Source organism: Poecilia reticulata, chromosome 10 (assembly GCF_904066995.2).
Source record: "Poecilia reticulata chromosome 10, P_reticulata-male-v2, whole genome shotgun sequence".
In the NCBI taxonomy this organism is placed as follows: Eukaryota; Metazoa; Chordata; class Actinopteri; order Cyprinodontiformes; family Poeciliidae; genus Poecilia; species Poecilia reticulata.
The window spans coordinates 13,790,046-13,805,513 of NC_088839.1; the positions used below are offsets into that span (position 1 = coordinate 13,790,046).

General features: G+C 39.2%; 1 protein-coding gene across 6 annotated transcripts in view; it reads right to left on the bottom strand.

Moving 5' to 3' along the window:
* Window positions 1-213: 213 nt before the first annotated feature.
* frmpd3 (FERM and PDZ domain containing 3) overlaps window positions 214-15,468 on the bottom strand; it is a 51,942-nt gene continuing 36,687 nt past the window's right edge. For 5 of the 6 annotated variants that reach the window (XM_008420020.3, XM_081611586.1, XM_008420023.2 and 2 more), the window contains 10 exons: window positions 15,068-15,175; window positions 12,675-12,806; window positions 11,500-11,619; window positions 10,806-10,942; window positions 10,198-10,324; window positions 9,748-9,837; window positions 9,369-9,548; window positions 8,391-8,526; window positions 6,859-7,743; window positions 214-6,316 (listed from right to left, as the gene is read on the bottom strand). In XM_008420020.3, coding sequence (XP_008418242.2) covers window positions 3,495-6,316; window positions 6,859-7,743; window positions 8,391-8,526; window positions 9,369-9,548; window positions 9,748-9,837; window positions 10,198-10,324; window positions 10,806-10,942; window positions 11,500-11,619; window positions 12,675-12,806; window positions 15,068-15,175 — 4,737 coding nt within the window. In that variant the 3' untranslated portion in view covers window positions 214-3,494. The remainder of the gene's footprint in view (window positions 6,317-6,858; window positions 7,744-8,390; window positions 8,527-9,368; window positions 9,549-9,747; window positions 9,838-10,197; window positions 10,325-10,805; window positions 10,943-11,499; window positions 11,620-12,674; window positions 12,807-15,067; window positions 15,176-15,468) is intronic. The other variant, XM_008420024.3, reaches the window with a different exon arrangement.

The window sequence follows — 15,468 nt, forward strand, 5'->3', positions numbered from 1 at the left end:
CTCTGACAGCCTCTGTGAAGACATTTTATTTAAAAATTGTATGTGAACATTTATCATCTGTATAGTCTAAAAGTTTTGATTTATTAGGTAATTTCTTCTCTATCTTTGTGTTACACTAAGGTTTTAATTAAAATTTTATATGTATCTTTTTTAACATCAACATTTCTTTTGTGGATTATACTTAAAAGTATACAACAACGCAAACACCTTGGTAAAGTTTCAATATAATGCACTGAGAATTGCTAAGTAGGAACACTCGGATACTGTTACTAGGTACTTTTTCTCACATCACCTCAAGAAAGTGGTTAGCATACTGTAAAACTTGGTTTTAAAATTTTAAGCAATAAAACCAACAACACAATATATAAACATTACTACCAGCTTGCAATTGAACATATTAATTTACACTTTTAAGTCAACATCACTTTTTGCCCAAGAGAAACGAGGTATGTTTCTTTGTTGTCAATCTTTCATTTGTTAACGGTTGCGCCAACACAAATCGCATATTAAATTAAACTTGGCTCATTCAATGGCATTTCCAAATTCTTTGAAATAGTTTATATAATATTCTTTATTGCTCTTAAAACATGAAGTAACTTTGTACACAGACAAAAGACCACAGTGTCGACAAGATCATTGACAGTGAATTAAGACAGGAATGAATAAGTGTACAAAAGAAAAACAAAAGACCAAGTCATGGTGGTCGTCATTATGTGAATGAAACACAGACTGATCAACTGAGCACAGCGCTGGTCATTTCACTCCTTCGCCAATTTGTACTTTTTTGTCGACCTTTTGGGTATGAAAAGGAGCTATCTAGAGACTGTTATGTAGCCTCTAGGGGTTACATAACAGCTGTGCATCAATTCATACTGTCCTTGGTGTCTTTATGACAACCAATAGTTTAAAATAACATAATCTTAACTACAATTAACCCACTATAAGAAAATCTTGTGACTCATAAACATTTCAGAGCAGATGATCACTGAAAGTCATTTTGCTTTGACTAGAGATCTTCATTGGACAATATTCAAAGAGTCAACTGGCCCAAACTGGGACTGCAATCACATTAAATGGAAACAGAGTAGTTTATAAATATATATAAAACGCATGAATTGCAATTTAAAGTTTCTCATATTTTTAGTAATATTTTACGATTATTTGTTTCCATGCATAAATAAAAAAAATGACTCATCGGGAGAAATGTTTGGACACACAGTAGTGTACCTAAAGACAGGAGGCACAAATTAGATGCACAATTTGGAGAAGGAACAAATTGACCTGAGGTCCATTTAGCAAAGCAACAGAAACAATGATAAACACAGAAAATGTTTCTTGTAATGCTGAAATGTTCTCAGGCTGATGAGGAAACATTGTCTGATATTTTCTTGTTTATAAAAATAAACATGTCCCATGCTTTGTACTGATATTCTTCAAAATATATGATTTCGCTATTAGTCTCTATGTTACATTTACGCTACAAATAATTACTTCACAGACATGTCCTATTTACAAAATAGTGAAGGGCTCGGATAAATCTTAATATTACAAGTAATGATTTAAAAGTATGTCTTATTCTCTCAAATATTTTATCACATCATTTACATCTGCCGTGTAAAATTATACATTCCCATATGGGGATACTACTTGCAACTTGTGAACATGGTTCCTCTTTCAGTTTTGTCTGTTTTTCCCATTTTAAAAAAAATCTGTACATTATCATCACCTCCAGCTCCAACATGTGTCCCTGAAGGTTGCAAGGGATAAAAAATACGTACAGGTAAGAAAAAGAACATTACATAACTGTTATGAAAATGCAACATTAGCGGCAAAGAAAAAAACTGTTAAAAGAGAGTGAAAGTAGTTGGTTCTACAGACAAATTTCATTCCAGTGCTAGATTAACCAGTTATTTTCAATTAATAAATATGTGGTGAAAATTTTTATTTGCTGTGTGATATTGATTATTTGTCTATTATTTTTAATCACATTACCCTTAGACTTACCTTTCCACCAGATTGACATGCAGTTTATGGTAATGAGTTTCTTGAATCTTTTTGAAATTAACCATCTCTTTTCATTTTTACTGGTGCAGAAGAAATGCCACCAATAATTTTGTTTTATTGTACTTTCTTTTAACAGTCTCCGTGATACATTATAGGCCAGCACAGGCATATAGATCATTTTCAGCAATACGCAGAGGATCTGACACAAAGAAAGATTTCAGACAGGAAATGGTGTGTTAGTTTTATTAAAATACATAGAAAACTACTTTGTGTGTTTAAATATTTGCTAGATTGCACAATGTGTAACAGCACATAGAAAGCAGATTTTATTATTATAATATCTTAAAATATTAATAAAAATTAAAGAGTATCTTGAAACAGGTCAGCTTTAGCATTAAGGAAATGAACTGTTGTAATGTTGACTCAAGTAAAGTTTTCAGCAGCAGGATGAAACAAAAACACACATATGTAAACATTAAAGGATACATTTAACTCCGAAAATCATTTTGAGGTTGTGCAAAATCCTAGTCACAGGCTTACTCACTTGCTAGTGAAGGTATTTATCAATGTCATTTACAATCAGTGAGATGCAAGTGAGTCATAAATCGATAAAGGTGTAAAGTACACAGTTCGTGTTACAAATTATACCGTGGTAAAGTCTTTTCTACAGCCGAGTGATGTAATCGCACTCATTACTGTACAGTGGATAAAACTGTGACTTGGGTCTCTGCTACATTGTCTGCTTCTGAACATTTGTGTTTCATACCTGCTTGTTTTGTAAAGAGATAAAGGGGGCCCCAGGTAGTCAATATAATCTATTTTATACTTTTTGTTCATTGTTTTTGCATTTTCCAACTCGTTTGCTTGCATTTTGGCCTGTACATTGTATGTCACACATTGCCAGCACAGCCAACAGAGATCATGTTTGCATTACAACAGGTAAGAAATTCCACAAACACATCACCACCTAACCAACCAACCCTTTTTACTATTCGGTTTACAGAAGTCGCTACGTGACAAGATCTCTGAACTATTTTAGTCCAACGCATACATGTACTTCTGATGTATTGTTAATTTTATAACTATATTACTTTAGTATATTTTAAATAAATTTATAATTCATTTTCTTCACCAACTTTATAATATTTGCTGTATAGACACAACTAAAATATACATAATATGTATATAAAATATTTTACTATACATATATTTATATATATCTATATATATATATGTATTTCATCTTGCGAATGTTCATATGAGGTGATTAGCCCTGTATCACCCAGCCTGCTGTAGAGTTCTTGCTCAATTGTGCATTAGTTTGGTGTATCTCTGTTTTCAAGACAAGGCTACCTCAGGGCCTGTAAACATGGGATGAAAGAGTTGCATTGCAATTGAATGATTCATTGCAGATTTAGTAAAAATTGTAAAAGCTAAATAAATAATGAATTTGGCTAAAGTAGCCACCCATGTACCTGCCAGGTTCATTCCTACTGTGCAGGCAGAGTTTTGATGGGTCGTGTAAGTGAGCTCATGTTATTGGTATTGGAGCAAATCTGAGGGCTCATTGTCTTTGTTGGCAAACTGCTTGAGTGTCCCATGGACTCTTCCGCCGCACGGAGAAGTAAAGTGTAGTTGATAGCAACCTCCTCGACTTTCCTCAACAGCTGTAGCCTTTGGGCGTCTGACCGGACTCCTCTGACCAGTTTGATGAAGGTCTGCGTTAGTTCGCATAACACCTGGAAGCTATCTGAAACAACAGCAAGCATTCGTGTTGGGCTTTTCTCGACACTTGCCACTCGTCGACACGATGCCCTAAACTCTTTGAACCGCACTGCCAGTTCCTGTTTGTACTCTGCAATCCGTGAAGACTGAAGACGAGCTTCGCCGTCAGCCTGTGGGCTGTTGGCACACTGTCGAAGGATAGCTAGCAACTCATTAGCATCCAGCTGAGCATTTAGAAAACCGTCAGGTAAACTGAAACTTTTCCCTTGCAGAGCCTGTACACGTGCGAGGCTCCCTTCCAGTGTGCCACAGGTTCTTAGGTCAATATCTTGTGTCTGTGGTTCCTCTTCCTCTTCTTCTTCCTCCTCTTCTTCCCCACTGCAGTCCTCTGCATTTAAGACCTGCAGTGTTTTGCTCACAACAGGAAATGTGCGCGAGTCCATCTCCATTCCTGGAAGGACCTGTAGAGGTATGGAATATGAGAGTTCATCTTTCTCACTGCTTTCATCTGCGGCTTCGCACTTCCTATAACAGAAACAAAATGAGCAGCATTTGTCTTTGTCATCACTATCTTCACTGGGCAATGTAAGCAAAACCTCCCCAGTGCCTTCTTTAGTGTCACGTAGCAGCTCCTCTCCTTGAATGAAAAAGACACCCCTTTTCCCTTTACCCTCCGCCTGATGAGACTGAGTATGAATTGGCTCTATAGGAGTGGGAAGCCTTAATCCTGTGGCCCTCACTCTTTCCATTTCTTTCTCCAGACTTTTGGGTTTTGGTTTCACCTCAGCGTACACAGGTGTGTTCGAACTATTGTCTAGCTCTCCAATGCTGTATCGTCTCTGAAGCTTTTTGTATTGTGGAGCTCCCGTGCAGTCGGTTCGAGAAGTACAGGTGGGCAAGCAAGAGCTCTGGTCTCCCCTTGGCTCTCTTGACTCAAGACTGGTAGATCGTATTCTTGTGGTTTTGATCTCTAAAGTTTGAGGTCTCCTTGTAGCACCTTGGGTTTGAGGAGTTTTGGGAACAGCTGGAGGGGTCTTTGAGATATTTCTCTCTCTGCCTCGATTTTTTGTCTCTGTGGTGGTGCCAACTGGTGTGTCAGGTAGTCGCATACCCCTGCACATTCGTTTACAGTCACAACTGCGTCGCTGCTCCCTGGATATGCCTGGAGCTTTAAGGACAGGACTGGTACGGAGTTGGCAGGCGCAAGGAGTGCCTGATGGCACAGGAGAGGATCCTTGGGGTATAAATTCCCCTTGTGACGACTTGGGCTTCAGCAATTCCTCTAAAAACTCTAGCTCATACTGCCGAACTTTTTGCAACTGTGCTCTTCGTTCATCTGTCTCTTTTCTCATTCTTGCAGGAAATGTTGCTGAAAGAAGGTTTCTAAAGCTCAAAAAAGGAGCATTGCGCTGTGACTTCTTGTCACTGCCCTGCTTCTTTGAGTCTCTAGCTGGAAGAGTGGAGACTTTTTCCACGTTGGGACTTGGTGTTGTGAGATCATCTAAAATAGGTAAGGATTTCACAGTGGATTTCTGATTGTGTGATTCTGAGTGGGATTTTACTTGGGCACCCTCAGTCTTGTTTTCAGATGTTTCTTTCCTTTCTACCTTTACAGGCAAATGAGGGGATGACTTACTTTGTATTTGAGGGCTTGCCTTTACCAAAGTAGGGTCAGCTCCTACTTTTGTTGCATTTTCTTTATTACTTGCCAGTTGGAGGCCTTTGGCTCGAAGACGCTCGTCATCTGTGGGGGAGGATGACTGAAACACCATCATCTTTTGGACCTGTGGGTCTTTTAGCCTTAGTTGAGGTACGGGTTCCTGTTGCACTGGGCATGTGCAGAAAAGGTCCTCCACTGGCAGAAGTTCTGCAGAGCTTGAAGGCTTCATGGTCTCACTAGAGGCAGTCTTGGCTTCTTGGCACATATTAGTAGAGGAGATCTTGACAGAAACACTTGTGTCCACAGGCAAAATTTTAGGTAAGGCTTTGTGTATTGGGTCTATAGCAAGAGGTGCTGCTGTCTTAATCTTCACACCATCAGACAGATTTTGAGATTGGGCTATTTCTGAGGAGTTTGATATGGTCTGATCGGCATTGATTGGAGTTGTCAGTGGCGGATTAACTTTCTTAGGTTCTTCTGATTTCTTAGAATCAGGCTCAATTGTGTTTGCTTTGACAGATTCAGATATTGCTTTTAATTCTACTTTCTGTTCGGTCTGAGAAGTGTCTTGAGTGCCACCTTGTTCTGTCACAACCCTAAGTATTGCTGAATCTTGGCCAGGGCTTACTTTAAAGGGAACAGTCTTACTCAGGATTACTTGCTTGGGTGGGCAACCAGCACGAATCTGACCCACAGTAAAAGCCCCAGTCCCTATGGTCTTTGCAGTGCAGCCAGGGATTGCCATGGGGAAGTCACGGCGGCAGAGAATACGTTCCTTGTTGATATGGTGAGCTAGGAGATATGCCTGGTTCTGGTTTTGCTTCATTGCCGACACCATCTCAGAAACATCTGTCAATTCAGAGGAGTTGGTCTCATGACCTGAATCCAGTGATGACTCAGGTGTAATGGCAGCTAAGACAATCAACCCTGAGGACGACACCAACAAAGCACACAGTTAGTATAATCAAAGAACAAATATCTGCACAGAAGTACATGGATGTGGGTCACAAATGGAATAATTGATTGAAGTAACTATCTTCGACCAGTTGATCTACACTAAATTTATAGGCCTTGTGCAGGATTTTTTTCATAGGATAAACATTACAGTTTTGCATGCAGATTTAAAGGTTTTGTTTAATTTGGAAATATTGTAGCTTTGCTACTTATAAAAAAATAATCCTGATAAATGAACTTAAACATGTTTTTTTTTTTTAGTCTCTCTGTGACATACAATGTTTGATGAATATCTTGTTTTCTTATATAAAGCTAATGTTTTCGTAAAAATACTCAGGAATATTTTGAGTTTTAGCTATAATTTTGGAGTAGAAAAAATAGATAACTACAAATGCACTATGCATATAGGAAACAGTACATCAGTAATACCATGCATTGCTAATTTGGTATCTGTCTGATCAGGAAAATGATGCTGTAAGTGAAATGTGAGCAGTAGTATGACTGAGGCTGTTGACCTGCAGTCTGTGTTGGTTGTTGAGGATGATGCGGGTAGTCTTCTGAGGCTGCCAAAGCCTCAAGAGCCTGTAAGGTGGACACCAGAGCATCGTCAAGCTCCTGGGCATGGTCTCGAACTGTTCTTGTGGCCACATTATCAATCAGGGTCACAGGCACGTCTTCTTTAGCTTGTGCCTGCTTTCCTGTAGCAATCTCAATATTAGTGCTAGTTCGGGCCTTCTTTGCTCTTTTTGGATCATCCTCGTCAGAACTGTTATCCCTGAAGCCAGGTGGTGGGGCAGCAATGGCAGGCGGTGGTGGTTGCAACTTTTCACTTCTACCATCTGCCTCCTCCTCTTCTTCATTGCCAGGAGGTGGGAGGGCCATGAGGTCTACCGCCCCGACATCTCGAGAGGCACAAGCACTGGAGCAATGTCTCCCCGAGCTCCCACTGCTGTTTGCGGCAGCTGAATGACCCTCGGCCTTTAGCCTGGCTTTGCAGGAATCACAGAAGTACCGTGACGTTTTCTTTGACTGACCCATTGTTTGGGACCTCACTCGAAATCCTGTCTTCTCTACAGCTGGGCTCTCTAAAACCCCAACTATTTCCTCTGTAGTCTCCTGTGTGGGATCTGATTTGGTACGAGGTCGACCAGGTGGCTCGTGAGAAATAAAGTTCTCGTTAATGTCGAGCTCGGTCTCTGGGTGCACTTGGAGCCCCTGGAACTGTTGCTGCTCTCTAAGGTGAATGTGACACAAGCCTAGATGTTGAGGTTCTGCAGGAACCACAGGTCTTGAACTTCCTGACTCTCTGTGGGAACTTTCCCTCTCCTCCCCTCGCCGCCCTCCACTTTGCAATCCAGCCGCCCCAGCTCGCGGATGGGGATGGTGGGAACTTCTGTAATCTAAGGATAGAATGGTCAGAGCAGTGGAGAGTTTGAGGTGTGAAGAACTAGTTGGGATAGAGAAGATCCAGATGGATAAGCAAAGGCAACAGCTGGTGGTCAGATGGGGGTTATTTACTTCAGAAATGAATGTTAAAGGCTGAAAATTGCCTGAGGTTGGAGGGTTAGATTCTGATGTAATGCAATGATAAGATGGTAAGAATCTTCTTAGATGTAGGCTACAAACTGATGCAGCAGATGGCTGAAGATCTGTTCATGATTGAACGCTAAAAGTTTATCATTACATCAAAAAGCAGATTTCATGTTACTCTGTTTTGGGAAAGCAAAATGGCAATTCCAGTCCAATGAGTTAGAATGAAGATGAAAGAAGAGACAGCAGAGGGCGCCATGAGATGGGGGAAAACCAGGTTGTTAAAATGACTTCATTGAGTGAAAAAGCAGTGTTCATCAATCTCCACGTAGACTTGACACATAATGCAGATAATCATAGACAGTATTTAATGCAGACCTGTAAGTCTATTTTAACAATTTCAACACATTTTTTTTCTTGATTTACATTTACATTCTTGATTAATCTTTGCTTAAAATACTTACCATATATATGTATTTGATAAATATTGCTTGCATAAAACTATTATTATATTTACCTGGCTTGGTCAGCTGAGACTGACCAAAGTTACGGATGTAGATGCTTCGTTTGGGGTCTACAAATAGCTTATAGTAGCCAGAAATGAGGCACGCAAAGTTACTGGCATCAGGCCATTCCATGAGTAAAACCAGAGGCTGCAAGATTGTAGAAGAGATAGAAATATAGATGGATTATTTTACAATAGTCTGTTCAAATAAAGTTACAAAGATCCAGAGCTATGGTTCTCAAACTGCAAGCAATCTTTAGGGGCGCATAGTATTTTGTTTGGTAATTACTTATTGTATAGTTAACCATTAAAACTGCTGAGTAGTTCAAGTATTTTGGTACATTAGAGATATATATACACACAGAAGTGCTATATCAAACACAACCAATCATAAACCAGTATGATTTGCAAAGTGATTTTCTAACTACAACTAGCAATAAAAGCTACTTAGAGTTAGCTCACTGTGTTTCTCTACACTTTGTACTTTAAAAATTGTAGCTACATGTTCACAAATATGTTGTGTAAAGTCCAGTATGCCTTACAGAATTTATATGAGAATAAATTCTAAAAGAATCAGAAGAGAATCATTTTCCTTGCTGCCATCCCTAGATTATAGATGGACAGTGGCAATTTTAAAAGAGGTTTGAGGAACCTTTTGTTTCCTCACTTGGAATTTTGACTTCTAGATACCAGAGGTACCTTATTGTTGTTATTTCAAACTTCAAACTTTTGGATGTAAGGTTGATTACCTTGTTGTATCCTTCATGCACTTCCACCTAATTGGCTGTTTTGTTAGTTTTTTTTACTTGGACACAACAATTAAGTCCTGCTGTACTACTTTCTGCCAAAAATGTTGGTACTTGCTGTAAAACATTTGAGAATCATTGCTCTAGAGCAATTGTTCGTAAAGTCTTGTGATATTTTTATGTGAAAACACATTTTAAAAAGATTTTGTTTTCGTGTAGATGCTCACAGGTTACTCTGTATTACCTTGGCCTCATGAATTGATACTTCAACACGAGCTACTCCTTGACTCTCTCTATAAAGCTGGATCTTGGAAATCCTACTGAACTCAGCCAGAACGGTTGTGAGATTGTTCTTGAGATCAATAACATGACTGATTCCATGTCGAGGCCCCACTAGTAGTGTTGTGGCAGACTGTTTTTCGTCCTAAAACAAAGATAAAATAACAAGTTGTCACATACTCTGTCACTGGAATACCTCCTTAACATTTTTTACATATTTTTATATACACTGTACAGGTCTGAATAAAAGATTTGAAGACTTAAAAATATTTTAAATAAGGATCTATTGAGCAAAGAAGTTATTTGTTTCTATTCTTGAATGCAAATGTTCAAACATATATTACCAATCCCACTGTGTGAAAGAGTATTCCACCAAAAGGTGGAAGATCGTTGAGTATTCGCATGTACTGCAGCTTTCCCTGGAGTGGCGGAACCTGCCAGCAAAGTGATAATTAGAAAAAGCTCATCTGTCAAAGTAAAATACTCCTGCTATAAATCCTAAATGCTCTAGGGGGCACTGTTGAGACACTATTCTGGATAATAAGACTCTTATGCAACTGGTACATGTACAGGGCTGAAGAGCATGCCCAAACGGGTTGCCATCTAGCAGTCATAGCCACGTAAAAAAAAAAACAAAAAAAAAACAACTTTATTTCCTGCAAAGAATCAGTGATGCATTGAGAAATTATGTTGATTGCAATCAAGTGTGTGTAAGCTTGGCATTTTTCAATTTTAAGTAACAGAATTGTTACAATCAATGCAAAAAAGTTTGGGTTTTTTTCTAACAGAGTCACCTTGTTCCCTGATGGTGGTGGATGTTGGTATGTCTTCAGCAGCTGAGACAAGGATTTACACACATTTTTCTCCTTCACCGTGGGAAGGAGAGTGAGCGGAAGAAAAGGCTCCAGTCCCCACTCTTTTCTGTGACCAAGACAAGAGAGCAAAAACACGGCAGCTTTCAATACACAAAGGAGAAACTATTGTACAAGACAGACAGTACATTTGAAAGGACAAAAAAAAACAACACATTTTTTTCTTTCATTCACGGAAGGCACAGTGAGGGTGAGTAACATTCTCCTCAATCCCTGGTTTCATTTTGTAATCTGAAGTCTATTACAAGCACAGCGAATGTGATCTGCTACTGTGGATATGATAGCACTAACTAATTACTTGCTAAGTTAAGGTTTGGAATAATAAATGGGGGAATTTAGTGAGATGTAATTTCACAAAGCAATGGATTTTGTGATGGATAACTACCTAGAGAAAATGGTCCTTGAATAATTAGAACTTTTAATACTTCTTAGAACGAATTATTCATTTAGACAGTGAATGAGCAGACTTCACTGTGGGGCTCATTGATATGCTGCACAGAGACATTAATGGAGTTGTTTCGTGGACTTACTCAACATGTTTGAGAGAGATCTTCTGATTAGGCCTCGCAGAGGACACAGTGATGTAGATGTGGAGCGCAGCCAGTCGTAACGTGACGTCAGATTTCCAGTCCATGCTGAAGCGCTCCTTGATAACGTCATTGCGACTCTGTGAGAACATAATGGCGTGCTTGAGCAGTCGCTTCAGAAATTAGAATCCTCCCCATTCAAATTTGGATTGAAATGTTATAAATAACTTCGGGATTCCTCTTTATAATTAATTTTTTTTTTTAACTCAGTCTGTTGGGGTTTATGAACCAGAGTCAGGTGGTAGAAGACTCTGAGCATTTTCTTATTGATAAAAAAAATATATATATTGTGAGGGATATTAGCACGCAGTTGCTGCATATCCTTGATACAAAATTTGTGAACTGTCCCTTTAATTAATTGCCTTTAAAGCATTAAAAAAAAGAGCACACAACAAAACCTACATGTTTAAAACCTTATGCATATTCTTATAATTATCTTCTTTTTTTTAATCTTTGTCTCCAACGTCATCCAAATATAACAAAGGTATACATAATCAAATAGCAAACTTGAAAAAAAAGAAGAAGGAATTTAAAAGCTTTGACTCCCACGTGGCTCCCAGTGCACATCAAAGAGACAACAGTCCAACAGCGCCATGAGACTGTGCTGCTTAAATCCCCCAATAATCCAGCATTTTACCTGTATGTAGAGGTACTCAAATGCAGCAGGGTCTCTTCTTAACAGGTCTGCAGGGTCCTTGGGGAAGAAGCAAACACGGAACAGACACTTCATCCCCTGGAAATAGGTTCTGTGCACCACCTGGGGAAACAGGGCTCCATCAGCTAGATAACAGCAACATCTTTAGTCACATAACACTGGATCATGGTTTTTTAAGTGGACCTGATTTCTGAATGCAGTGTTTATCTTTGCGAGGTCACAGTGGGGTATTTCTGTGCTGGGTTTCTAATAAATCACCCAGCTGCACAGGAAAGTAAAGTAATGAATTAAACAGTGAAACGCGTTTATGACTGGTATTATGACACACCGACACAAAGGAGTCCATATTTGTGAAGGGGAAGAAAGTGCCTTCTTGTAAATTTTTTTTTTTTACAAATAAAAATCTAAAACTCCTCCATAAGTCAATACTTTGTGAAACACATTTGCTGTACCCTAACAAGTTTTCTTCCAGTATTATCTTGTATTCAGATCCATTTGTCTTCCTTTAAAGTCTGTCCAGTTTTCTTGTGACTGATTAAGGAACACATCCCAGAGTTGACGGACGATGGGTGACAGTGGCTCAGGGGATAGGGCTTTGTCCTGTAACCAGTGGGTTGCCGGTCCAATTCCCTGCTCTGTCTGCCTCAGTCATTGTGGTCTTTGGAGCAATGACTGACTGGTTGGAGGGGGTTAGAAAGCCTGGTGACACTAATTGAATAGCAACCTCAGCCCAGAGCAGCTGCAGCTACAGAATAGTTTGCCACCATCACTATATGAATGGGTGAATGACTGACTGCAGTGTAAAGTAGTTTGGAGTCCTTGGACTTGACAAAGCATCCTGGGTTTACCATAAAGCTGCCACCACAATGCTTCACAGTGAAAACAGTGTTTTATTTATTTATTTATTTATTTATTTATTTATTTATTTATTTATATAAATCACAGGAATAGTTATTCCTGTTACTTTTCTATTTTATTTTTTATCTTATTTTATTATTAGTTTCTCTGGGAGCTTGTCTGTGTGACCCGTTTGGCTTGTGAATTTTGCCCAGCAATTACGGTTGAGTGTCTCCTGTTGCTTTTGCCAATGCCTTCAAGCTGCTTGGTTCAAACTGTCTTTGCACACATCTGGCCAGTCCAGATTACTGGAATCTTACATGTGTCAGTGGCTGATTCTCCTGCAGCAGATGCAACCTCTGATTCTGGTCCAGCCCACCTGCCTCCAGCACCAAAGCAAAGTGCTCAATGTAGCGCAATGAGAGGCGGTCCTGCAGGGAGGAGATCACGTCCTGGAAGGAAACAGATGGAAGCAGAATGCATTTTCAAGAGGAAATCACATTTACGCCACAACAGAAATGGATTGATCCGTGGGAACCATTTTCACCTGAAATCCTTCCACGTTCGCTGCAATTTCAGATGCAGTTTGTCAAACTGATATCCCTTCAAGGAGCATTTACTGTCTCACCTCTTTATTCTGTTGCGTAGTTTTGCTTTGAGCAATAGAAAGCTTTTGTGAAATTTCATTATTCTACATTATGAGCAGATGTATTTGAAGGAAATAATGTTCAAAGCAAAAAATTTTGCTCTTTTTTTGGAGATCAGTATCTGTGAACGATGCAGAGATTTTCGCAGAGAGCACTATCTAATAGAAAACTCATTGCTTATCTTATCTGCGGAGGAATTGCCTCAGGTGTCTAATAGGAAACTCTGTGCTTATCATATCTGGGAGTGGGCTTTGCCTGAGGAAAGAGTTTTTGAACTTCTGTGTGCTCGCCATATTAAGTGAAATTGACTGTGAAAAGGATTTTATAATTGTGTTTTGTCGCTGTAATCTGCCTGTGGATGTCAATACGGACCCTCGTTAAGAGCAAAAGAAAGGCTGCGTTAGAACAGGTTTCTTTTGAAATGCAAGGATTTTTAAAAGGAATTGACAAGCTCGGTTTGTTTTAAATGACGCTAAAAAAAAAAAAGACAGAGAATCAAGTGAAAGTCTCATAAGTTGTCGAAACCTTAAAATGGGCAGACAACAAGTTTTCCTGCGGTGCCACTGATTCAATCTGTGGCAGCGCAATATTGATCTGAGTTTTTTATTTTTTTTTTATGCTGAAGTTCCATTTAATTAGACTGACAGGAGAGCGCATCATCCATCTTTCCTTAAAAGTGCCCCTTTGTGTCTCCCCCGCGCTTCATGAGCATGGCGAGGGATACGAGAAATCTAATAGAGCGCACTTAATAAGTGTAATACAAGATGTCAAGTTCATGTTAGAGGCTGAAACAGAAATAAATACGATCTCTGGCTTACAAAGATAATGCCCCAATTCCCAACCTTAATGTTAATATTTGTATTTTATGTTAGGAGGATGAAGAAACTTGTTTTTATTGGCTTTTTTGGTTTTTAAACAATTAAACAGTTTGTAATTGACAGGACTCAAGAATGAGAAAAATTCCCAATATTGTATTTAATGACACCTTACATAGAAATTGCAAGACAGATACTGATGAATTATATTTCACAGTACTCTATCCATCCATCCATCCATTTTCTTTACACCCTTGTCCCTTGGTGGGGTCGGTTGCCGGTGCCTATCTCCAGCTAATGTTCTGGGCGAGAGGCGGGGTCACCCTGGACAGGTCGCCAGTCTGTCACATTACAACCATGCACACACATTCACACCTAGGGGCAATCAACCTGACAGTCATGTTTTTGGACTGTGGGAGGAAACCGGAGTACCTGGAGAAAACACATGCATGCACAGGGAGAACATGCAAACTCCATGCAGAAAGACTGGGGCCGGGAATTGAACCCAGAACCTTCTTGCTGCAAGGCAACAGCTCTACCAACTGCGCCACTGTGCAGCCCCGAGTAACAAATTCACTGGTGACAGTACTCTATATCTATACAAATTCATTTACGATATAAAAGTATAAATAAATAAATAATTATATTGATAAAACCACAGTAATCAATTTTGTTGTTTTTTTTGTCAAAATGAGTGATGTCGCCAGAGGCTGTAAATGAAAACTTGATGTGCAGCTTCTCTTAGGCTTTCATTCATAATTTTTTGCTACCCTCCTTAATCTTCATCTCCTTACACAGATGCTCCATCAGATTTATGTCCAAACTTTGACAAAACGCAACTTGGAAACAGCGTGTTGGTAGAAATTGCTTCACATCTATCCCCCAGGGGTACGAATGATTTTTGTCTAATCGGTACAGATCCTCTTCTCAAGCCTGTTTTCGTCTAAGTGACATCTAAAACCAAGAAAGCCTTTTAAAAAAGCTGCTTTTTGTGTTTTCATATAATTCAAAATGTGATTCAAACTGTTGTTCAGTGTAGAATAATCCAGATCAAGTCTGAGAGGTCGAAATATATCAACCATATCAAAAACCAACACAAAATAGTCAATGAAAAAAGTGAACCAAATGAAACTGAAGACCCTCTTTTTCTGAAACACGTCACTATATACTTAATGTCAATTTAATTTTTGCTAGAATAAAACTATTACCTGAATTTCTTTGTCACGGCAGTTCGGCAGCCTTCATACGTACCCTGACAGTGGTGCGGCTGTCAAACGTGAAAGATTTAATCTGTCCATTCTCCAAGAACACCTTCAGCACATTTGGTATGAGCAGCAAGGAGTCGTCCTTAAGCATCGTCTGAAAGAAAGATCGAAGAAGAAAAATGGGTTATTTAGATTAAAGAAGGCTGTGGTAATAAGTTAAAAAGGTGATCGGGAATGAACATAATCAAATGTAATGGCTGGTCGGTGTCAGACGGTGGGAATCGATGGAAAGCAGAGGAAATAAGATGCCTCGAGTAAACAAGGAAGAGATCTTTTAACTTACTTACCTGACTGAGAAGGGGCAAAGCTGTTGCCTTAAGACGGCTTTCTTATGCATTGTATTATGATCAAAGAAGGGATTATTCATTTTCTCCGGCTTACACATCT